The sequence below is a fragment of the Ursus americanus genome, chromosome 22 (genome assembly GCF_024610735.1).
Source record: "Ursus americanus isolate L20-20 chromosome 22, mUrsAme1.1.p, whole genome shotgun sequence".
In the NCBI taxonomy this organism is placed as follows: domain Eukaryota; kingdom Metazoa; phylum Chordata; class Mammalia; order Carnivora; family Ursidae; genus Ursus; species Ursus americanus.
This window is the reverse complement of record NC_142148.1, coordinates 40231996-40257759: the sequence shown is the minus strand read 5'-3', so window position 1 is coordinate 40257759 and position 25764 is coordinate 40231996. Positions and strand designations below refer to the sequence as shown.

Genomic DNA, 25764 nt, shown 5'->3' with positions numbered 1-25764 from the left:
TGGGTTTTTTGCTCATGAGATTTGTGAGGGAGGAAAAAACTTTTTCTCTACTCTCTGAAGTTACAACCTGGGGTGTGTGAATTAAACTGGCAGAACAAAGATTAACAGGAGAAAGGGCTTATTTTGTCTGGATATGGAGGGCATTACAGAAAAGAAATGAAAGTTCCCGAAAGTACTCAGACTAGGAGCTTACACACCGTTTTAACAAAGGGTGATATATTGCAGAGAAGAGACCAGACAAAGGAAAAGGGTTTGGGCTTCGAGGCACAGTAAATTGTGGGAAGGCAAATATATGAGGAAAACTAAGGGAAGATGAGGGTTCTTTAGTCTCTTTGCAGTAATAAGGACTGTTCTGTTGGTAGGAGAGAGGAAGCACCTTCACAAAGGGAAATTTATGTCCTGCTTTTAGGCAGATGGGGGAGGACAAAGTGCTCTTTCTGAGTTTGCTCCTTCATAATTGCCTTCAGCTTAAAATAATTCTCATGTCAGAGTGGCATATTTTGGGGTGGAACATTCTGATCCCTTCAGTCAACAAGAAGTGGTTCTGCCGGTCTGGATGGGCTCTGTCACTCTGTCCTCACTCATCCATCTATGATCAGCTAATGAGTTCGCTGGGGTGGGCTGGGGCCAGGTGACCCACTCCCACATCTGGTGGTTGGCTGGCTACTGGCTGTGGCACTGGGTTTGACTGGGTCACGTCCCCATCGTTCAGCGGGCTAGCTTGGGCTTGCTCACATGACAGCTGCAGGGTCCCTGGAGTGACACTGGAAGCATGCAAGGCCTTTTGAAACCTGGGTTTGAAATAACAAAGTTAATTCTGCAGTGTTCTGTGAGCAAGATACAAGGACAGCCATATTAGAAAGGTGGAAAAACAGACTCCATTCTTGCTTGTGGGGTTGCTGCAATGTGACACTGTGAGGTGTAAGTGCAGGAGGGGAAGCATTTGTAACTATCTTCAAATCTCTCACACTCTGTTTTAGGTAAAGAGGCTTTCTCACTGTTCCCAGAGTGAGACCCCTTCTTTCCCAACTCTGAACATTTGTTCAGTATATTTTTTTCCGGCTCAGAAGTCAGCTCTTCACCCATCTTGGAGTTCAAATTCCATCCCTTCTGCAAGGCCCATCTTCAAAAGTAATTCATCCACGAAACTTGTCCCCATCCCTTCAACTAAATGAGATTTCTCACTCTGAAGAGTTGAAATGTTGCCACAGACTCTATGGAGTCCATAAATTCTGAACTGTTTGTAACCATAGGTATAGTTACATGCAATTGAAGCTTTTTTCATCTTAGTATATGAAATGACTATGATTTAGGGTGATAGTTTCTATTAAATTGAATCTTCTGTGATTTCTTCATTCACTTCTGCTGTAAAAGCTGGCATTCATAGCTACCTGCTATAGCTTTGTAGCAAAATTTCTATGCATGACTTTTGTGATTATTTTTACCGTTACTTTGCAGTTCAAGTTTCACACTCAGGCTCCAAAGCACACTTTTTTCAAATTATCTTTGCATTTAATGTTCAGTATTTTAGAAGATCCTAAATTTACCTTTATAGTTTATGACTTAGAAAATGAAAATGGTTCTGGGTTTGGATTTGATATCTGTAATTTCTGTCTCTGAGACTACTATGCATTTGTTGGAAAGCCAGAACACTTACTTTTGTTTATTGGCTCAAATGCATTGCCCCTCAATTCAACGTTAAGTTCCATGGTGTAAGACACCCCCGCAAGGAGATATTAAGTGTACTGTGTGATAGAATGCTTGAGGTTGGTACTTCTAGTACATAGGGCAACAGATGAGTTTCTGAGATGTCAGCTGTATCCTCTGTTCCAATTTCAGTGTGCCCGGTTGCTGTTTACCAGGGTTTTTTAAAAGTCATGTTTGTGAGAGAGTAAATCAATTTTATTCCTTAAAGGCTAGGGGAAGAAATACATAGCTGGATCTATAGCTGATAGGGATGTTGTTGTTTTTTTCTTTTCTGATGATGGTATTTTAAGATGATTCAAATATTTTGAGGCGGAATGAACATTCTATTCTAGTGCTATCTCACTTTGAAATGAAGAAGCTAAGACTCGGGGAGTTTCAATCACTCCCAACTATTTGGCAGTAAAGAGATTGCTAAACATCAGAAAAAGAAAAAAAGAACAATAATAAATGAAGACCCAAATAAACTACATCAAAACAACCAAAATACTCCCCCGTCCCCACCGCAGTGTCCCTTGGCGAGTTGAAGCCTTACTGCCAAGTCAAAAGCTCCATGCCGGATGTCTGGGGTCTAGGGTGTCTGCGGGGCTGCGATGCTGTTTTGTGTCAAACGGAAATGTCAGAGAAGGTCAGTGGGTTTACAGGCATGTGTAGGTTGCTGGAAATAAATTAAAGAACGAAATAATGAATTAAACCTCACAACCAACAACCAATAAAACCCCAGGCACAGCAAATCCTTTAAATAGTAAGCGAACTCCTCCTACAAAGTTTAATTCTTTGTCTTTAAAAACTGAGCTCTGGCGCTGCAGGGCGTGGGCCCCTCGGGTGTTCCGTGCGCCCAGATCCGGGATCCCGGGGTGGTCGAGAGCGGTGGCGGCGGTGATTCGCGCGGGTGTCCGGCTACACCCTCCCAGGAGGGAGAAGCGCGGCTGTTTGTCCCCGCGCAGCTCCCATATAAGGCGGACCCCGCCCCTGCCTGGGGTGGCGAACGCAGCTCGCGGGCTCCCTGGCGGCGCCTCCAACCAGCCCTCTCCTACCGCGCATGCTCGAGGAGGCCCGGTCCAGCTTCCGACGCTCCTTGTTTTCCAGCAGCTCGGCCGTGGTCAAATCCGCACCCAGCTCTGCGCCCGCAAAGCCGGGAAAACCCCAGGTTTTCAGAGCTCTGGAAGCAAATGGGATGCTGATTCCAGGCTAGCCGCGGGGCTCAAGGGAAGCTGGTGAAATAATGATTTCATATCTGAGTGGGTCACGTTTGCAGACATCATCTCACTTAATGCATTAGTCAACTCCTTGAAGTTGTTTCTAATTTGCTGGAAGGCAAAAGCCTCAGAGGTGCCCCGCCATGCAGACTGGAGGACTCCCAAAGCTAGTGTTAGTGTAGGAGCTGGGGCTGAAACCTAGCAGTCCAGCTTCCACTCCCCGTTGCTGTCAGCTGCCCGAGGGGGCAGTAAGTGTGGGATCCTGGGGCTGGGCTGGGGTGGGTGGTTTGTGCTGAGGGGCCCTGAATGGGGCAGTAGGAGGAAGGCAGAGCTCAGGTCTTGGTTCTGGCCCGCAGGTAACCCTGTGGCTCACGGGCAGACTCCTGGGTGAGTGTGCACCAATGCAGGAATGAATGGCCATATGAATGAGTTCACATTCTGCAGGAGAGGGCTGGGGTAGGGTCGGGTGGGGTGGGGGGAGAAGGACTCAGGAAAAGAGGCTAGGTCTGCCCTCACTTCTTAGGTCCTAAGCTTTAAAGAGAAGGTCGCTCTCACCACAGAATACGTTATGATTAAAACTGAAAAAACAAAGCAAAAAACAACTACTGAACTGTTACGTAAGTGCAAAATGATCTGATTTCAGACAATGTAGCTCTTCTCACCCACATTTATAAACATCCAGTAAGTACCCTTATTTTCATTTCTCGGTGTCCCAGAATTGAGGGGTCCAAAACACACAGCTTGGTTGGGTAGCCGCAGCAGAGAAGGCCCTAGTGGATGGAGGTCCCCACAAACAAGCTAGGATAACCTCTGGCCCTCAGGTTCTTGCCCTGTGAATTGGCCAAGCTAACTCCTGCACGGTGGGGGTAAAGCCAGGTCCTTGTTAAGGGCTGAAAATCTGTGTTTCCGGTAATCAGAGCCCAAGGATTGAGGTCTTCGCTCTGGCCCTACATAATTGCGACCCCTTCCTCTTCATCCTCCTCCCCCGTTTTTAAGGTAATAAGGCTGGGTTGCAGCTTTCTTGAAATCACGCCTCCCCGGTGACTAAACCTTGGTGACTGCCAGGCACCTCCTACAAGGAGGTTCTTCCCGAGTAGGCGACCTTAGGTGACGGAGCCTTGGCATCCCGACCCCGCCCCTCTTCGCCGCCGGCGGCCGCCAAACCCCGGCGCGCGGATCACGCGGGCCGGAGCCGCTCTGGGCATGCTCAGTGGCCCGGCAGGTGGGGCCGCCGCGGGACGCCAGGTCCGGCCCGGAGCAGAGGGGCGGGGGCGGGGAGGGGGAAGTGGGCGGGAGCCGAGGGCAGAGTCGCGAGAGTCGCCGGCAGCCGCGGGGCGCTGGGCAGGTGGGAACCCGCGCGGGCCGGGCCGGGATGAGCAATGGCATCAGTCAAGGTGGCCGTGAGGGTCCGGCCCATGAATCGCAGGTGAGTTGGGGGAGGCCATAGGCGGTCCCCCGATGCGCCCCCACCCGGAGGAGCCTAGTCTCCAACTCCCCTCAAAGGCCAGCCTGAACTTAAGTGTCACGGGACGGTCTCTGGCCCACTGGCCTCTGGCTGTGGCCTCTGGGGGCCTGGAGCACTTCATTCTTTGCTGTCCCTTTTACGCTGCCCTGTTGGGGACCCTGGGGGTACAGAGTTCACGTGGCCAGGAGAAGATTCCTGCCCCATTAACTTGTGGAGGTTTACGTGTTCCCCCTTTTCAGAAGCATCGAGGGATCACTTTCATGAAAGCTTAAAATCCTGGGGGGTGGGGTGGGGATATGAGAGTGGTCATGGGACACCACAGCTGTCAGGCGAACTCCCCTCAATTGTGTTAACTCAGAACTTCTCTATTAACAACAATGTTTTTAATTGCTTATTAAGAGATGATTTCAATTCTCTGAATGTGAACCCTGACTTCTAATCAGTAACTGAGCAGTTCTTAACTTCACATTCAAGAGGGGACGGGAAACTTTAGCAAAGTTTTCACTTCAGGGGGAAAAAAAAAATCAAGGACACTTAGACACACGTGTTTGAAATCTGATGGTGTTAAGAGAGGGGAAGAGTTAAAAACACATTTAGAATCCAGTCTTGTATTTTTCTACAAAGTAATGGTTTTCAGAATGATTTGACTCTTTATTCATTGAAAAATAATCCCCGCTTCCTTCTCAATGACTTCTTTATAATCAGTATAGAAAGATGCTTTAGAAGAGTTACTTTTTAAATTGGTTTAACTTTAAAGAATGAAGTAGACCTAAATGGAATGTGTCCTTCCGAGTTGACAGGCCCAGTTCACACAAGGCCATTTGTTTTTATTGGCTTCTCAGTCAAGTTGTTGGACATTTGACTTACCATATGGGCTTTCCACTTTCTCATATCAACTTGTGGAGGTCATTGTTTGGTAGTTCTGAGAGCTGATTGGAGCATCCGAAGATCATAAAATCAAATGATCGCCAGAATCTTCTTTGACTCGCCTGAATCTGTTTTTTCTGTTGGCAAATAAGGAGTCATTATTCTGGTTTGTAACTATGGAAAACCAGTGCTTTTGTCATTTTTAAGTTACTTGTAAAGCTTTTTAGGGAAGGAGTTTGACTTTTTTGTAAGTCCAAAGAGAATATGGATTTTGCTATGTATATTCAGTCATACACGACAAAGAGACCCCAAAGTCATTTAGGTGATTTAAAAAGATTTTTCTTTATTCTGGGTTTACATGTATGAAGAAGTTCCTTTCTCTCTTTGGAATAACATGAACACATGCTAGAAGATTGTATTGAGTGGTTTTAGAAAGCACCTACCAAATACACAACATTGTCTTGGGGGCTATATGGGGGATAAGGTGAATGAGGTTTAATGAGTGTCTTCTAAGAGCCCACTATCAAATGGGGGAAGGACTACATACTGGCAGGACTCTCCTAAAAGATGGGGCTGGTTGGGAGTGATGGTGCAAGTGCAGTCCTTTGCCAGTGTAGGCCTGGGGCCCAATCGTGTGGAGGGGCTGTGGGAAACATCTGAAAGCCATGTGTTTTGAGGTGGTAGATTGAAGTGATGGTATTTGTGCTTTCAGCAGAGAACTCTGGTGGTGGCATCAGCATCAGGGCAAGACCTAAGGAAGTAGTCTGAACCAAAGGCAGAAATGGGAAGGCTGGATACATATACCGAGCTAGTTTCCTGGCAGAATTGAGAGGATTTTGCAGATCCTTGGATGGGAAGGAGAACACAGAACCATTAACGAGTTTTGATGGTCAAAGAGGTGAAGAGGCTTGGGGAGGGTGGATAGTGAGGTTGGTGTATTCTCTCTTGGATCTGTAGACTCATATGAGATGCAGTAAGTGTCCAGAACAAGCACAGTGTTGTCACAGAGTGAGTGCTGCCCGCCTGTTGACCCTGTTGATTATCCGAAGTGTGGGGAGGGCATCTGTCTCTTTGGCAGTGCTCAGTAGACTGTTAGAAACATGGGTTTATGTCTCAGGTAATTTGAGGACTGACATTTGGAAAGCTTTTGCAAAGATGACAGTTTAAGAATGTTACAGTGAGGGGATTTCTCAGGAGGAGAAAATCTTATCTTTATATATAAAACACATATGTGTATATAGACACACATGCTCACATATATATGTATGTATATACATATGTACATACACACATATATACACACATATACATATATACACATACATATGCATATATATGTATGTGTGTGTGTATACACACACACACACACACGCATAGCAGGTTACAAAAATGTTACAGTGAGAAGAAAAGGATTGGATACTGGGATATGCTTTTCTTCAGGGTTCTAGGGAGAAGATTGGCTTGCCCTTCGTGGAGGAGAACGAGCACAGCAAATTGTCATGGCAGGGGAAGGAACAGTGTCTCTTGAAGGAGGTGGTGGTTCTTGGTGTCAGATGTTGCCAAGATGGTGCCCTGAGGGTGCGAGTAAGATGAGGTCCTTGGTCTTGGAGATAGGAACATTGGTAACCTTCCAAAGGGCAGTTTCAAGGAGACACAATGATCCAGAAGTTGGCAGTGAAATGGAAAGAGTTATACAAGTGGCCAACCATAACTACCTGACCTAAACATGCGCATTATAATAGCGGTAAGAAACCGTTTTTTTGTCAGTGAGACTGGTGGATATTGACTGAACATCAAGTGCTGGCGAAGGAGTGGTGATGAAATCATAAAGGGTCAGAACCTCTGAAACTTTCTCATTGGGAAATTTGATTAGAATTTTATAGAATGTCAAGATTAGAAATTTATAAACCCACCGATTGGGCAGTTTCATTTCTAAGAATTTATTTTATGGATTATATTCCGACCTACCAAGCTGTGTGGGTAGGGATGAACATGGGATTGCTGATGTAAAATTTTTTTTCTGTTAATGTTTAGAGGAGCTGTAGGCAAAGAGGGAGCAACCAACAGACAGCAAAGGCCTGGGATATTGGGAGGTGAGGATGGCTGTTGCAGGCTCTCAAAGGATGGAGGCACAGGATGAGATGCTGACCTTCTGAGCCAGGAACCTTTGCAGTAACTATTCCTTGCAAACACCCAGTGCTTGATTCAGGCTAAGATGTGATGTCTTTGTTTTTACTACCGTGGTGCTTCGGGTTATGTGGCAGAAGTGGTTTTGAAAGAGCCGTTACTTTGCATCATATAACAGCTGCTACCCTTACTTAGAGTTCCCTCTGTGGCAGTGGCACAAAATCTAATTTAATCTTTGTAACAGTCTTAGTAGGTACAGAGTATTATTGTCATGCCTTGTACAGATTGAGAAACATAGTTAACTTGCCCGAAGTCAATTTCTGAGGACAGTCACAGCTCCACTTTTTTAAAATGAGTAAAACCTTTGCCAAAACTTAATTCGCTCATAGATTTTTAGGGGCAGATTTTAACATTTATGTATTGTCTTTTTATGCCTTATGTGTGTGTTCTTATGTATGCCTTTTTCTTTGTGATTTCTTCCATAGTTCTTAGGCCTGGCCTTTTCTTTTTTACTGGTTTCATTGTTTATAATTTTACGAGATACTTCTTTCCCCTTCCGAAGAGACAACAAAAATAATGATTTGGTAACTAATTTGTCCATTTCCTCTTGGTTTCACTTGTTTGTTTTTTCACGGAAACACTAGATGATTCTCTCTCTCTCTCTCTCTCTCTTTTTTTTAGAGAATGTGAGAGCGCTGGGGCCTGGACAGGCAGAGGGAGAGAGAGAATCTTAAACAGGCTCAGTGTGGAGCCTGATGCAGGGCCGGATCTCACAACTCTGAGATCATGACTGGGGCGAAATCAAGAGTCTGACACTTAACCGACAGAGCCACCCAGGTGCCCCCCCCCCCCCAGTTGATTCTCTAGTGCCATTTATCCTGTCCCATTGATTTGCCAGTTTTGATGAGGCTGGGGTGTGAGGGCACACTGCGTGGGTTCCAGTTTTGGCCGTCATTTACAAGCTGGGTAAAATTTGAACAATTGACTTAATTGTTCAAACCTCAGTTTTTGCATCTGTAAAATGGGTGATAGTGATTGTACATACCTTATAGTTTGTGAGGCAAGGTCTTTTCTCATATATATCTTTTACCGTGATTCACAGACGACACATTTGAAATTAAAGCCCTGTAGATATTTTACACATACAGAGTCATGAGGTATTACATGCAGTTCACTCATATTTTCTGTTCTTATTTTATTCTATTGTCTTGTTAAAAAATGATGGGTTATTGTTATTACTGTTATTATTATTTTTTATAGTTTAACGATTGTAACTTTATTCAGTAACAATATATGAGGTTTTTTTTTTTAACCAAAAAATATGTACTGAGTGCTGGCAACAGGCCAGGTGATAGCTTCTTAATGTGGTTTCTTATCTGATAAGGGAAGAACACCTCATTCCTTCTCTTTTCTGTTTTTAGCTTTTCTTTTTGATTAGCTTCTCAGGTGGGATTTACAGTCATGTTTATCAAGTTGAAAAGAGAAGAAGGAAAAAAACCACCAGTGGTATTTTGACTGGGATTGAGCTCTTTGGTATACTGAAGTCTCATTTTCAGAGTGGCAGGGACTAGTTCGCGGTGGTCTCTTGGATCTCTGATGAAGACAGCAGACAGCCCAGGTGTTAGGGATGGGAGACCTCTGTCGAGATGCCGCCAGGCATCAGGCATCATGCTCTTTTCTTTACTGTGGCCACTTCCTTTCCTGCTCCCACCAACTGAGTGACTGAGGGCTTTTAATGTCCATTTGATAGAGGGGAAACTGAGAGCCCTTGCAGAATAGTCCCTGGAGTCTGGACTTGAACCAAGTCTACGATACTCTCATTTCTGAAGCTCTTCTATTACATAGAATGCTTATGAGAGGAGAGCAGGGGACCGCAAGGCAGGTAGGAACGAGTACAGTTACCAGGAGTTTTACACCAACTGAAGCTTTGTGTAAGAATTCGTTGAGAGGCAGGTAGACAGGTAGACAGGGTGTTGTGAAGACTTTCCTTCATTAAGCTTGGGAGTTTGGGCTTTCATTCTCCAGTTTGCTGGTTAATATGGTAGCTATTGGCTCCACGTGGCTATTTTAGTTACCATTAAGTAGAATTTAAAATTTAGTTGCTCAGTTGCACTAGTCACATTTTAAATACTCAGTAGCCCATGGATTGAACAGCGCTGATACAGAGCCTGTCCATCATTGTGGAAAGTTCTGTTGGATGGGAAGACTGAACTGGCTTGAGTCCCAGATTTACCACTTCTGAGCTTCCTGCCTTGGCACTTAAGTGCCCTGAGCTTCAGTTTATGTGCAAATGGAGGTCTTCACAGGACTCACCTTGTGGGGCTGAGATGGTGACTGAATGCACTCACACTTGCTAATAGTGTTGGGCCTCAAAGCGAGTGCTCTATAAATACTGGCTATAAAAAAGTGTTTTTAGACACTGGGGGCTACTGATGGTTTTAAAACAGGGTTGTCATTTGCCATTAGTATCTTCAGAAGTTTCATCTAATAGCAGTGCAGGGAAGTGCTACCAGGACCAGCAACAATGAACTTTTATTTACTGTTTGCCAAGTGCTGTGCTAAATGCCCTTTATGCACTGTTATTATCCCATTGACTTTGCTATCGTTCTCTGGGATGCAAGACCCGGGGCCTAAATGTCTGTATGAGTGGGCAGAGGCCAGTGCAGGAAGACCATAAAGAACTGAAACATGACCCATGGCGATGTGATTCTGGACTAGACTGGAGTTGTAACAGGTATTAAAATTCAACCAAGTACATTCAAAGTCTAATAGGCTTTATGAAGCAATTCATGAATCAGGCAGCACCCCCATCTAGCAAGTAGAAAGGAGCTCCAAGGAGTCAGTACAAAATGGAAGGTTATATAGGAAGGAGGTTGGGGCAAGAAGTTATTAACAGAAGTAAAGAAAGGATTGTTTCAGCCAAGGTCACCTTCCCTGAGGAGAAGAACAGAGTCTTATTGTGTGGATCACCTTGTCTTCCTCTGGAGGGTGGAGAGGGCCCATGGGACAGAGTACCTCAGTGGTGCTGACCAGAGAATTGTTGGCCAACTGCATTACTGGGGGAGGCTGAAACTGCAATCAGGTTAGATGTTAAGCCCCAGTGACTTGGCTTAGCATATGTGAATCCATTTTGGAAGTAGGAACCATAGGAAAGGGCACAGTCAAAGGATAAGACTTGGAAGCAAAATCCTGAAGAAGCTTTCACTGTATTTTCTGACTGTGAAAATAATACATGCTTTGAAAAAATGTATGCTTGCAGAAAAGTGTACCAAAGAAATCAAATTGACAATTGCTTATAATTCCATGATCCAGGGATCACTACTTGAAAACTTTTTTTGCATTAGAATTCAGTCTTTTTTCCCCCTGTTTGTGTAGCAACATAATGTATACACTATTTTATACCTACTGTTTGCATTTGCAAGCGACGTCCTGAAGACCAATCAGCAGGACACAGGGAGGCCAGAGTCAAAGATGACTGAGTGGTTTGGGATATTAAGTGGAAGAATGACTTTCCCCAAAGTCAGGACACTATGATGAGCTGGTTGGGGTGGAGGGGCGTGGTGGTGAGTTGAGTTGGCTCCAGCTGCTGGTGGGGGAGCCAGGCAGTAGGGATTCAAGAGGTATCAGCTCTGCAATGCACTTCTGGACGTGGGTCGCTTGAAGGTGATAGTGGATGTTGTAGAAATGAGTTTGGTTTCCAAGGAGGATGATAGTGAAAAAGGAAGGGTGGGTAGCAGAACTGCGTAACTGGCTGTGTCCTGGGAAAGTGGATTTTACTGGGTCTTTAGGGCTCATTTCTTTTTTTTTGTAGCACACTGATTCTCAGTGTGGTCCTCCCAGGACAGCTGAGAATCACTGAGGCTCTTTTAGGGGGTTCCCAAAGTCAGAACTGTATTTGCAGTAATACTAAGATAGTTTTGCCTTTGTTACTCTTCTCTCAAGGGGGTATGGTGGTTTTCCAGAAGCACCGTGGTCCGCAGTGATGTCATGGCTCTATGTGCTCTGCATTATGTGTTTTAGAAAGGTCTCAGGTTTTATTTCTGGTATGGTAACTCAGTAGACAGTCCTCCTGTTCTGCTCCCGTGGGGCACAGGGCCTGACCTGGGCATCGCAAACCTGGGCTAGGCAGAGGAGAAGTGTGGTGTGTGTGTCCGTTTTTGTTTTAAAGAAGAGGAACAGAAAACAGGTAGAGAGGTAGGGAGTTGGGGGAAGAAGACTACTGGGGCAAGGGAAGGATGGAGGGGGAGGGATGGCGAGAGAGAGAGAGAGAGAGAGAGAGAGAGAGAGAGAGAGAGAGAAAGACGTGGTTTTTCACACAGGGAGTGGGATAGCTGTGATGCTTCAGGTGAGGTTCCCTAGGGAGGCCTGTGCTGTCTCTGACTCAGGGAGCTTGGAGCACATGGAGGTTTCATCCTTTCTTTTAGGTGGACTTGACAACATGAAGCAAGTGACGGATGATGTATTTTCACATACAAAATTTAAAGATATCGTAATGTGTATAAGGTACTTCCACAGGATGTGAGTACTAGTAGTTTAAAAATGCTCTTTAGTGACATAGTTTGGTATTCGGTATTCTGCTTTGTTTTACTCATGGAGGCTGTGAGTGAGAGAGAGATCAAGAGTGTGTCTGTCTGTCTGTCAGGTTATTTAGAAATGTCCAGTCGTGTGGTATGCAGTGCTTTGGATTGAAGTTGATGTATTTTGTACGTCCTCATTTCATGATTAATTTTGTAAAGTATTTCAATAGCCTTTGCTGTTTTTGTGGGTTCTAGAATTGGGATGCAATCTTGTTTTGGGAAGGAAAATATTTAGTTAATATATATACTAATATATATATTAATATAGTTACACCTACGGCCTGGGGGAGGACGTGATAGTGCCTTACAATCCCCAGCGCCCTTCCCCAGGACCAAGAAGCTCTGGTTTATTTTGGTGGCTTGGACTACTTTCTGTCCAGCTCCAGTTGCAGAGACAGTCCAGGAAAAAGTCCTTCATGGGAAGGTGGGCATCGTTCCCTTGGCTTCAGCTGCTGATTCATATAAGCACAGAGGAGGTCACTGCCAGCAGGACCTGGAAGCTTTCCCTCAGTCTGTCGGGCTCTGGGCTGAGCACTTGTTCCCTGCTCTGTCCGTTTCCAAATACATTCATTATTCATTGTTGCTGTATAGTAGAGGGGAAATAGCTATTTTTGTGATCAGCATGGACACTTTGAACAAATTTTAGTGGGATATGTAGAATTTAAAGTCATTCGAGAAAGAGATTTCACTAATGGTATTGATAAGTGATTTTTGTCCCCGGTTACTATTGCTAGCCACTCATCCACTTACTAGGAACTCTGCTAAGTCTTATGCGGTCGCACTCTAATTTAATTCCTAGCAGCAGCCCTGTAGGGCTGAATATGGTTTGCTCCATTTAATAGATGAGAAAACTGAGGACCAGAGAAGGATTGGGTCCTGGCTCCAATTTGATCACATTACACTGGTTTTCTGGCTTCATAGCGTTTACCATTATCTGAGTGTATGTGCATGCGTGTGCGCATATGAGTGTATTTTTGTTTGCCTTTTTATTGGCTCCTTGCACTTAAATTCTGTGAGAGCCAGTAACCCTGTCAGTCTTACTCATAGCTGTTTCCCCAAAGCCTAGCACTGTTCCTGGCAGAGATGGGTACTCAAAAAATGTTTATTGCATTAATAACTGCCACCACCTCCCCTGCCCCTCTCCCCCATCTTTCAGCTGTGGATGCTTGTAAGGAATCAGGAATTCCTAGCCCAGCATCTGTTATGAGGAATCAGGAATTCCTAGCCAGCATCTATGGGATGTCTTGCATTGCTTCCTGTGAGGAGGAAAAGGGAATTTCCATGATCCTTCTGTTGGGTATTAGGAAGACAGGAGAGGTGTAAGAGGGCTGGGAAGAGCCCAGGTGAAGAATGATATCTCTGGAGCTTTCCCTGTGTATTAGGTTAATTATATGCAAATTACACATCGAGTACTCATTATGTTTATCTCTTAAGGTTGGCGATAAAACACTTACTGTGTTTAAATGATACATAGTTTATGGGACAGAGCATTCATGTTCCTTTCTTCAGAAAAAGTTTTTTTTTTTTCTTTTTAACTTTCATCCTGAAATAATTTTAGACTTTCAGTTCCTGTATGTACTTCATCCAACTTCCCTTAATATTAGCATCTTACATAACCATGGTTATGGTTATGGGAGCTATGTAACCAAGCTCCTGGACCAAGAAATTAACACGGGTGCAAGACTATTAGCTAGATTCTAGTTTTACCTCGACTGTCCTTCCTCTGTTCCAGGAGCCAGTGCAGGACCCCACATTGCATTTAGTTGCCGTGTCTCCTTAATCTCTTCTGGTCTGTGACAGTTCCTTGGTGTCAGAAGAGTGCTAGTCAGTTAGCTTGTGAAATGGCCCGCAGCTTGGGTTTCTCTGATGTTTTATCATGTTTGAATTGAAGATGCAGTTTTGGCGAGAACACCACATAAGTGATCTTGTTCTCTTCATTTCACATGCCAGGGTTCATGGTGTCAGTTTGTCTCCTTAGTGGTGACATTGACCTTGACCACTGGTTAAGTGGTGTCTGCTGGTGGTGTCTGTGGTTCATAGATATCTGAGGGAGATACTTTTCGGGAAAAGTTTTTGATTTCAGTTTGTAACACTAGTTTTTCCCCGGAGGAACCCATTTCAGATGTTCTGGTAAAAATTACTGTGAATATAAGATTCATTTAAAGCATTCCCCCTACCCAACTTAGCGAAAAACAATTTTATCATACTTAAAACGAAGGACATTTGTGTTTTGGAAGGCTGCTGCTGATTGTACAGGACTGTGTACTTCAGACACTTTCAGTAAGACATTCAGCTCAATGCATGCTGATGTGTTCTATTCTCTACTATTTCATTAACAAAATGGTAGTTGTTACCCACTAAATTGATTTGATGTTCTGCAATTTGAAAAACACTAGTGTAGTGAATTTATTGTCCAGAACAGAAGTTGGTAAAATCTGATTTATTTCTTTTTCCTTCTTTCTTTCTCTCTCTCTTTCTTTTCATGAGAGAACATTGAAGTTAAGATGTTGTTAGATTGAAAGTCAGTCCTATTTCCTCTAGGAAGCTGGGGGCTCACGATCCCAAGAGGCTAAATCAAGCTTAGAGGGAGAATTTTCAGCTTTTAAGAGTCTAGGATCCTGAACCCACCATGGGATGTCCATTCTCAGGAGCTTGCTTTCTTGAGCCCTCGTGGTCTCTTGCCAGGTTACACCTGCTGATTCTTGTTTTCAGGGTTTTATTAGCCGAATCTAAACCATCGCAGTGATTCTGCTTGGAAAATGTGCTTGGGGCAGAGGTGAATCACTCTGAGCTCTGTCTTAGTGGGACTGAAAGTTCCCCAGGGAGATTTCAAGAAAAAATAATTCAGGGTGGTGGAGACTAGCTCAAAAGTGAGAAAAATTGCAGAGATGAAGCTTTTCAAAATAGATTTTGGTCTGTTCTCTTCCTTTTCCTAATGTTAGTATTTCCCTGTGATCAGATTGAAAGGCAGTTGTGAGAAAAATGCCACTAGTCCTGGGCTGGAGCTCATATATGATGATCCAAATAAATATTTTTGTTTTCTTCTTTTTCTTCTTATTTGTTTTGAGCAGGGGCGGGAGGTGTCTTACCTGCTGAGCATCCTGGAAGTATTGAGCTCTCTAAAACACTGAATTGGGGGCGCCTGGGTGGCTCAGTTGGTTAAGCATCTGACTCTTGATTTAGGCTCAGGTCCAGATCTCAGGGTCTTGAGAGCAAGCCTCACATCGGGCTCTGCGCTCTGAGCACAGAGGCTGGGATAAGCAGCGGCAGATTCTCAGCTTCAGAGTCGGGGAGGTAGTCCTGTGTGGAGGGGCACTTGCTAGTTTCTGTAGCAAATCCCTGCGCCCCCCCCCCCCCACCATGGCTTTCTACTAAAGTCATGGTTATCTTTTGTTTATGAAAGCAGATCACTGTGTATAGTTCCCAGTCAGGAGGTGCTTTTCTATTTCCTGGAGACTTTACTCTCTGGGGCCTCACCGCACTCTGTCTCCCACTTTTTGTCCTCCTTGGTGTGGAAGGGACACATCACGGTGCTCATCGTCCAATTGGCCACATGGCCACACCTGGATGCAAGGAAGGCTGGGAACCATAGTGACTTTAGTGGTTGGGACACCACTTTCTGACGATTATTCTATACTGTAAAGGGGAAGTGTCTATTTCTCCTGCACCCTACGTTCCAAAAGACGACTCTGTCTGTTCCAGCCGGTGATACCATTGAGGACCTTTGCACTTGCCTTTCCGTCTGGTGCGGGTGTGGTGCAGATGTCCACGCATCCTGTTTCCTCCTCCCTTTAGTTAGATATCGCCTCTTCAGTGATCCCATTGAAAATATCATCTCCCACCCCTGGTGTTTCCTATCCCCCTTTTTGATTTTTTTTCCTTTATCACACTTATCACAACTTGGCCTACTATGTATTTTCCTTATTTATCGGTATTATTTTCTGAACCCCTCTATGAGGACAGGGGCCATTTCTGTCTTGTTCTTGGCTGTCTTTCTTGTGCTTGACACGTAGCAAGTGTTCAGGTGTTGAATAAAATGGGAACCTGGACTGTTCAAATTCCCCAAATTTCAAATGTTGGCAAGGATTATAGCTAAAACAAACAAGTAAACAGATCACTGTGCAGGCCAAGCAGACCAGGTCTGTGGGTGTGATGCTGGCTGCCAGCCTGGGCCTTGGGTGGAGTGGCAGGTGCCAGGGGCTGGGGGTAAAAGACCTGGGTTTGTTTTCTAGGTCCACCACTTGCTCATCATGTGAGCTTGGGTGTGTCATTTCGCTTCTCTGGGTCTCAGACCCTCCTTCTAAAATAGACTGATGGTCTTCCCTCTGCCCCCCCATCCATGTTACTGTGATGATTAAATGAGGTAGATGATACGTAAAAACACCCAATGTGCCATAGATGCTCAGTTAATTATTGGACTTACTGAGCACCTAACTGGCTGGGCCCTGTGCTAGGTATCAGAGGAATGCATGCCGAGTGGGGGCAGTCCCAGCAAACTTCCAGGGAGAGGGGAGGCTTGATCTGGACCTTGTAAGATGGGAAAGGGTCATAGCAGAAGAAAGATCTTTCCGTCATTAAGTATTTATTGAGCACCTCTCTGTATAGGGTGCCGTTCAAAGATTGGAGATTCTTTGCTGAACAGGATGGATAAAGTGGCTGCCCTCAGAGAGCTTATAGCCTAGTATACTGCTGTCTAATAGAAAGGCGATGTCAGCCACCTATGTGATTTAAGATTTTTTTTGGTAGCCTCAATAAAAAATGAAAAGAAATGGGTGGAAGTAACCTTAACCTTCTGTTTGACCCATTATTTTCAAAATGCCATTTCAACATGAAATCAATAGAATAAGTATAAATGAGATATTTTATATTCTTTTCTTATACTAAGTCTTTGAAATCTGGTGTTTTTTTGTTTTTGTTTTTGTTTTTTTTAATATAGCACAACTCAGTTTACACTAACTCCATTTCAAGTGCTCAGTAGCCACATGTGGCTGGTCACTGCTATATTGGTCAGCACAGGTCTAGGGAGGAAACAAAGATCATATGTAATAGCAGGTAGTTGAAAGTTCTATAAAGAACATGAAGCAAAGGGGTAGGTAACCATAGATACCAGTGGTCAGAGAAGGACTTTTTGTGTAGATAAAAGAAGGTGATGAACTGTGGAAATATCTAGGAAGAATGCTCTAGGCAGAAAGAATAGCAAGTACAAAGGCCCTGTGGCATGCACATGCCTGGAATATGCACTGGATATAGGATGGGGCCTCCTGTGCAGTGAGTTGGGGGGAGTGTAGTGCGTCATGGATAGCCCAGTAAGCCATGTACAAACCCAGTAAGGTCTTAGGCTTATTCTGCGTTGGGTTAGGGCCATTGGAAGAGTGAGAGAATGGAGTGACCTGATCTGACTTTAGTTGTCCAAAGGTCACTTGGGCCACTAGTGGAGAATGGCCTGTAAGGGGGCAAGAATAGAAGTGGGATGATCTGAGCAAGATGTGTAGGTGTATATGATTCATTCACCCTGCAAGCATTCATTGGCCACCTACAACGTGCCAAGCATTGTGCTTAGGCATAGGGGACACCAACGGGCATGATCTGTGTCCTCAGGAAGCTCAGGCTAGCAAATGAGTGACCTGCTGGTTCGAGGTGGCAAGGTCGAGTAGAGGGGTAGGTGGAGAAGGCAGGGAGCCATTCTGCTGAGAAGGCAGGTGTGGTGCTGTCTGGAGGTGCTGTTTCCTTGCTTGGCCGATCACCAGGCTAAAGCGTTAGGCTAAATGACCTTGAGCTTAGGTGACCTATAAGGCCTTCCTGGTACTGAGGTCAACAGCCTTGATTCTGTGGAACTCGGACAGCCTCTGCAGGTGAGTCAGGGAGATGGGGGCTGAGGCGCGGCATGTTATGTGGGCAGTGGGCCAGTGCTGGAGGCAGGAGGACAGTGAGGAGGGAAGGGAGGAACACTGCAAAGGCAGGCTCTTTATTTTCCTCCGAGGGAAGCTGACGTCCAGTGGCAATGATGACTTATCCTGCACTATCTACTAACAAATAGTTTTCAGATTTTCTTCTCTTTTTGGTGACCAATAAATGGATCAGCGGAAGGAATTCATTCCTCCTTTCCTGGAACAGAAGTGCTTATGGAACTGTTTTGATTGTAACTTTATCTTGGCTGGAATTCCTCTCTCCTTCGATTTTGAAGAGTTGGAGGATTTTGTGGTTGTTTCTGCTTTTGCTGTCTTTTCCCTTTTTCCTTTTCTTCTGCTCTGTGTTTTGAGAGACAGCAATCGCTAATCAGTCCTAGATACATCTGCTTTCTTTTCCGTACCATCTTCCTTGGCCTTCGCAGCATGTTTGTAGTTCTTGATTTGCCATTTCGTAGTCATTTATTCATTCCTTCATTCAGCAGACATTGAGTGCTTTCTGCATACAAGAAACTACTTTCTTTGTGTGTCAGCTTTTCCTTGGAAGGATACCTCTGGACAATTCCTTGCTTAAATTAGCGATGCAGAGATTTCACTGTCCTGTAATCGCACTCTTTCACACAGTCCTTGGTACAGTGGAGGTGTGCTAGAGGCATGGATGTGGAAGGGCAGGTAAATCGGGTGCTCCTCAGGTGGCATCCTGCCATTGCTCCTAAGTACCTGCATGGTTTTCTAAAGGATACCCTAGCCTTCTGATCTCTTCTTTCCTCATCTGTTACAATGGGGACAGTGATACCTTATTCATAAGGTTATTTTGACGGCTTAAGGAATTATTAGCTCAGAGTGCTTGCACACTACTGTAGACTAGGCACCATCAATGGTAATTATTATAATTTCATCTTGCACTGCTTGGGATTTCACATGGGTATCGTGAGGGTGAAGCACAATCTTACATAACTCAATAATGAATGGACAAAGTCCCCTAGTCACCAAGCAGTCCGTTCTGCTGTGTAGATAATAAAGTACAGTAGGTACTTTGAGGAAGGAAGGTCAGTGTGAGCTCAAGTCTGCAGGTCAGGCGTTACGGCCCGAGTTGAACTTTGAGGCCTGACAAGGCTTAGCTAGGTGAAGAGCAGATGTTTTCATGGTGATCTTGACATTTGTCCAGCTACTGAGCTATTACTGAGCCCTTTTCATTGGTCCGAGGTGATTGAGGGCGTGGTCCCTACTCTCTAGTAGCTCATGACCTGGGGGAGGGATAGAAACAAAGGGAGCCTCCTGCGTTCTCTAGGTGATGATGGTGTTTTCAAGGCATCATGCACCAGGGTGGGGGCGTTGACTGGTGCTCCTTCTGAGGGCTGGGAAGAATACCCCAGAGGAGGATACCACCACTGAGGGTTTGTGCCAGGCCTTGTGCTAGACCAGTGGATCTCCAAGTTTTTGGTTTTGGCGATTCCTACACTCCTCAAAATTTTCGAGGACCCCAAAGAGCTTTTGTTTTTGTGGGTCACATCACTCAGTTGTTTACCACATTAGGAATTAAAACAGAAAAATTTAAAACATAGGAATATGTAAGCACACATTCCCTTAGCCATCAGAATGATTGATCACACGCCTGGTAGCCTCTGGAAAATTCCACTGTGCACTTGTGAGAGAACGAGAGTGAGAAAGGCAAATAACGTTCTGGTGTAATTATGAACATACTTGACCTTTCCGAGCCCCCATCATCATTACAAGCTGCTGGCTTGCATGTTGGGGATGTGGTGAGCATAATCCAGGCACACTCCTTGCCTTTGTTGGGCTAGTTCCTGTGGTCCTATGTATGGAAGCTTGCGGCCAGGGGCGCGGTCTAATTCAGACTTGGGGGGAGAACCATCTCCGCTAGATTGGAAGTGGGCATTAGCCAGGAACGACAAGTGTAGCAGGTGGAGGGAACAGCATGTGGGAGGCCCAGAGGCCTCATTTGCGGGGCTGAGGGAACTTCTGACGGCTGTGTGTTAATAATGCATTTGCTAGAATAATACTAGCGGTTTGCTTTCTCTGTGCAGCTTCAGCTCGATGTGATTTTATCCACTCGTTTGTTGTCAGAGGCACGTACGGCTGTTCTCAAGCCCCTTTCCTGTGTGACTTGTAGGAAGCTAAGGGGCTTGTTTCTTTGCACTTGTGTTCCTGAGCTTCCTGTTTCAAGTGCTGGACTGGGTTTGTGAAGCTTTGAAAATGCAAATGGAGCAGAGCCATGAAACGTGAGGGGGCTCAGTGTGCGTAAGAATGGAGGCTGAATTAGAAAGCATAATTAATCATAAAAGGACGGAAAGGCACTCCTTGAGAGTTGAAGACTTGAGTGAAACAGAAGTAAAACTGCTCCTTTGATGTCATCCTGTGATCGTAGATGAGGCCTTGGCTCGGACTCCAACATCGAGTGCCATTACACTGTGTTCTGGCTCTTGCCCCCTCCTCCCTCCTCCTTTGAAATGAGGTCCAAATCAGAGATGCAGCTATTACACCAGGTGCAACTGGAGCCTGCCTTTGCCCTCTGTGCTGTTAGAGGAGGGGCCTGCTTTATCGTGCATACACTATTGGGTCAGCTGAGCCCCAGAAATGAGGCCAGACCTGTTTTGCTCTCTCCCTCTGTTTTATTTCAAAGAGCATCATGATATCAGACGGCTTTCTTACCTGAGGCCCTTCTGGCTTGATGACAAGGTTGTTTCTTTTATTTCCGCATAAATCATGGTAGAGTATTCGGTTTCAAGGAGTCTGGGATGCATTCTTGAGTGTTAGGAAATCTGCTAATACTGCCCCAGCAGTGCAGCTCTGGGGATTGGTGCCTTTACTGTTCAAAAGTTGCATACCTTGAGGGTCTCAGGAGGTGAAAATACTGGCAGGGAGTTGGAAGGATTGAAAATTAAGGTGTAGTTTATGCGAAAAAGACAAGGAAATGAGAGAGAAAACCCTTTACTGGTGGCTTCTTTAAGAAATCCTAAGGAAGAAATTAGAAAACCTTCTTTGCTCCTGGCTGGGTTAAATCATGTTTTATTTTGTTAAACGTCAGCTTGATTAAGTTTCATTACATTAGCCAGCATTGTCATTGCTCTGCCCCTAGAGGCACCACGGGTGGGAGAAGATAACGGAATCCAACAGAAAGCACCCGACGTTTCAGAAGCCACAATCAGATTCTTTAGATTTGCTGCCAATTAGTCATTTTAAAAAGGTGTTTTTTTTTTTTTTTTTTTTTTTTTTAGCTGTTAGAGGCATTAACCCCTTTTCTGAAGTCTCTCAGTTTCCTATGGGGGTCTCAACTCCTGTGTCTGGGGGCTGGGGGAGAGCCACTGATCTGGGTGGGCTGTGTGGGCTGGGGGGGAGGCCTTATCAGCTCCCTTTCGGCTGTCCTGCAGAATGTGATCACAGGAGTGCCGTGTCCTCGCGTGTTTCAGGACAAGAAGGTAACCCAGAGTGTCACATAAGACCTTCTGATTTTTAAAGTATTGACAACTACTCAAAATATTTTAGAACACAGGGTGTACCAGTCCTAGCCCTGGGTTGCCACTGAAAAACATCGGGTTTAGAATGAATGTTTACATTTCTCCCCTACATGACAATAAAAAGGAACAATGAACAGAACTGAAGGGATGGGAAAAGATATTTACAAATGACATATCTGATAAAGGGTTAGTAGCCGACTTACATAACTCAACACCAAAAAAACCAAATAATCCAATTAAAACATGGGCAAGAGATATGGACGGATATGTCTCCGAAGAACACATATAGATGGCCAGCAGACACAGGAAAAGATGTTCAACATTGCTTACCGTCAGGGAAAGGCAAACCAAAACCACAACGAGATATCACATTACACCCATCAGAATGGCTGATATCAAAAACACAAGAAATAACAATTGTTGGAGAGGAGGGGAGAAAAAGGAATACTTGTACACTGTTGGCGGGAATGCAAATTGGTGCAGCCACTGTGGAAAACTGTGTGGAGGTTCCTCAAACAGTTAAAAATAGAATTACCATATGATCCAGTAATCCCACTACTGGGTCTTTTTTTTTTTTTTTTTAAAGATTTTATTTATTCATTTGACAGAGAGACAGCCAGCGAGAGAGGGAACACAAGCAGGGGGAGTGGGAAAGGAAGAAGCAGGCTCCTGGCAGGGGAGCCTGATCTGGGGCTTGATCCCAGAACGCCGGGATCATGCCCTGAGCCGAAGGCAGACGCTTAACGACTGAGCCACCCAGGCGCCCCCCAGTACTGGGTCTTTACCCAAAGAAAATGAAAACATTATTCAGAAATATACACAGACCCCTATGTTTATTACAGCGTTGTTTACAATAGCCAAGGTACAGAAGCAGCCAGAGCGTCCATAGCTAGACAAATGGACAAAGAAGATGTGGAGATATCCCATACACACACACACACACACACACAGTGGAATATTACTCAGCCATAAAAAAGAATGAACTCTTACCATTTGCAACAACATGGATCGAGCTAGAGAGTATAATGCTAAGAGAAATAAGTCAGTCAGAGAAAGACAAATACCATATGATTTCACTCATGTGAAACTTAAGAAACAAAACAAATGAAGAAAAGAGACAAAGCAAAATACAGACTCTGAACTATAGAGAATAAACAGATGGTTGCCATGGGGGAGGTGGGTGGGGGATGGGTGAAATAGGTGATGGGGAGTAAGAGTGCACCTATCATGATGAGCCCGAGTAAACAGAATTGTTGGATCACTGATGTACACCTGAAATGAATATAGCACTATATGTTAATTACACTGGAATTAAAAAAATATTTCTCCTTTATTTGCTTTATTTAAAACTCTTTACTTCAGACCATTTCCCCTTACCACCTTCCTGCATTACTGGTGTTTTCAATATTTGGGGGAGCTGTTATCTTTGAGTGCTCTTTGCTTGGCCCACTGTTGTATCATAAGCATCCTTGAATGCTGAGAGATGCTGGTCCTTTCCATATTGCTGTGAAGACCAGGAAAGAGGTGTCACGGGTCGGGAGGAGGCTCCTGGAAGATACAGCACTGAAGTGGTTTCTGCTAACAGTGCTGGTAACGCTAAGGACAGTGACTGCGTCTGTGTGAGCATGTCCTTCACTGCGTGCCTCGACTCTGCTCTGAACCCCGTAGCCCCCGTGGAGGCAGGCGGAGCAGGCAAGACTCATCCCCATTTTGGGATGGGCAGGTGGCTTGGTGGTCTTCAACACATTGGTCCGTTGGAGATGCAGAATGTGAGCCTGGCTCTTTGGACCCCAAAACTCTGGGCTACGTCGCTCTGATAGTGTGACACTGCGTGCCTGAGCCCGGGGCGTTTTCTTCTCTGCTGAGGGTTTGGCGGCCTGCTTGGTCTTTTTCTCCCTCTGTCACCGGTTTCCTACAGGTCCATGGTCATGGTTTGTGTTTTCTTCTGGGCATTGCTAGCGATGTCTGATTGTGGGGGAGGCCCTGGTTGCCCCTCAGACACTTAATGGGGGGAGTGAGAAACCAGGCGTTTAGGACATGGGCCTCCCATCTCAGCTGATGGCTTCCCACCCCAGAGAGTGGATTTAACTGGTATGGGGTGCAGTTGGGCATCAGGAATTTTAAAGCCCCTGGGAGATTCCTATGGGTTGGGAGTCCTAGCTGGGAGTGTGATTACTGGGGACGCTTCAGCTGCTGGACGCCCAGGATGATGTCAGTGTGCTTGCCTTCCATTGATGCCTGCCGTTTTCGAGGTAATGGCAAAAGGAAAATCTGCCTGAGCGTGGAGCGTGGCTTCTTCCTCTGTATTGTTTCCTTGCTCTTGTGTGTTGCGTCACAACTCAGAAATTGGAGATGTGGCATAGCGTCTTCCGTGCCTGCCCAGCGTGGTCTGAAAAAGAGCAAGAGCTAGGGCAGGCAGGGAGCAGCTCTTCATCAAGCCCGGCACTGTTTAGGCACCAGGGAAGGCAGTGTAACTTGGTTTGGTGTTCTAAGAATATCCTGGAAAAGAACTGTCTGGTGACCTACCCCCTTGTCTGCCAGGATACAAAATGTAGCGGCTGCTTTAGGCCATGATTGGGCTTCCTTTCTGGATGGCTTCATTTTATTTGCCATTTCAGCCAAAATCAGATCTCTCCTTGGTCTGACTTCCCATGCCTGGGGTGGGGTGGGCCACTCATCCAGCCCCCCACTGGCTTTGATTTTTAGAGCCTGTTTGCTCCCACCCACGTGGCGCGATCACGGGCTGCCGAAGGGCAAGAGCTATGATCATACATCTCTGTATCCCCGAGAGCGTCATACAGGGGCGACATATGCGTTTATCCATTGACCTGCTCCTGCCTCTAGCCACTGTTGTTCTCTTTAATACGCAAGCGAGCTTTGCAAGCTTGCCCTTGGGGAGGAAGGGAAGGGACTTCTGGGTATGTGTTTCCTGTTTTCTGATTGGACATTCAGTATATAGTAAGAATAATGGGACATCTTTCACAAGTATTTAAAAGTAAGTGAAAGAATTTTGGTGTTTCTGATCTGTTTTAATGAAGTGGCCTCTGGGTTGTGTTGATGAAGATAAAGCATTTCATAAATAAAACCTAGGAAGATCAGCTCTATGGTGGTTCTTCATCTTTTAGAGATCTGGCTGGAAATTTGGCAAAATGTATTTTCTGGCAAGCCCTGGCAAGGTTGTTAACACAGATCTGCCTACCTGGAGGGCAGGGCTTTGTGTCAGTTTTGTTCACTGGTGTATGTCCAGGGCCTCAGACAGCACAGGCATGATACGCGTTTGGTGATTCATGGATGGATCTTGGGTTTGTGTTGGAGATGAACTCACTGATTGTCGGCTGTGTGCCCAGCCTCGTGTTGCCTGCTTTCTTCCAGCACATCTTTCAGCAAATAAGTGATACATTAGGCTAGCTCAGTCCCCACAGCCCTGCTGCACAATCAGTACTTTTAAGCAACTGTGTGCGATAGGTTTATTCAGCCATTTTATAGGTGAGGAAACCAAGGCTTTGCAAAGTCAAATCAGGTGTCAAAGTCACCAAGCAGCTGCGAGGCAGGATTTCAACCTGGGTCCCAAAAGCCCAGTGCTTCCCCGCACAAGTATGAAACCACTTTGCTTGGCAATATCAGAAGCTGGGCTTGCATCTTACCCACTCTGACTCGAAGTGAAGTCTTTTGAAGAAAATGTCCTGCAATTTAGTTTTTTTTTTTTTTTTAAAGATTTTATTTATTTATTTGACACAGAGAGAGAGACAGAGAGAGAGAGAGAGAGAGAGAGACAGAGGAAACACAAGCAGGGGGAGTGGGAGAGGAAGAAGCAGGCTCCCAGCGGAGGAGCCTGATGTGGGGCTCGATCCCAGGACTCCGGGATCACGCCCTGAGCCGAAGACAGACGCTTAACGACTAAGCCAGCCAGGCGCCCCGCAATTTAGTATTTTGAAGCATACCTTTCTCCTATCTGATATATTTAGCTGGCAGTGTTGTAAAAGGAATCAATCTTCTTTTTACAAGCCAGCTATTGTTTTTTTTTTTTTTTAATTTTTTATTTCAAAAGCTGTCACTGAGAACATTTTTCTAAAATAGAGATAAATCTGGAAGGAGGGTTGTAGTGATGGTGTGGGGAAGGAGCAGAGCAAACTCATTTCTTTGTGTTCATGGTGCTGCCGCACTAAATGAAGCTGTCTTTGGACACTAAATAGTTGACTGAACATCTGAATGCAGGAAAACAAGAGGAAGTGTTAGTAAAGTTCTCGATGTTTACACTTAACGCCATTTCACTTAAACTGCCACTTTTCTTTTACGAACCTGTAGCTTCTGTGTTTTGGAGAAGTGTATTGAAGAAGTTTGGTCATATGTATATCCTTATTTTTCCTCTGTCCTGTGGTTCAGAAGAGACCCAAGTTCCCTCTGCCTTGGTCCTGGAGTCAGAGCACAGCTGTGGGTCTT

The 25764-nt window shown here is 45.1% G+C and overlaps 1 protein-coding gene across 7 annotated transcripts in view; it reads left to right on the top strand.

Moving 5' to 3' along the window:
* The first annotated feature begins 4170 nt into the window (after positions 1-4170).
* KIF16B (kinesin family member 16B) overlaps positions 4171-25764 on the top strand; it is a 305749-nt gene continuing 284155 nt past the window's right edge. For 5 of the 7 annotated variants that reach the window (XM_045809379.2, XM_045809362.2, XM_045809387.2 and 2 more), the window contains exon 1: positions 4173-4329. In XM_045809379.2, the coding sequence (XP_045665335.2) occupies positions 4283-4329 (47 nt within the window). In that variant the 5' untranslated portion in view covers positions 4173-4282. Of the gene's footprint in view, positions 4330-25764 lie in introns of all 7 variants that reach the window. The other 2 variants (XM_045809337.2, XM_045809331.2) reach the window with 1 other exon arrangement.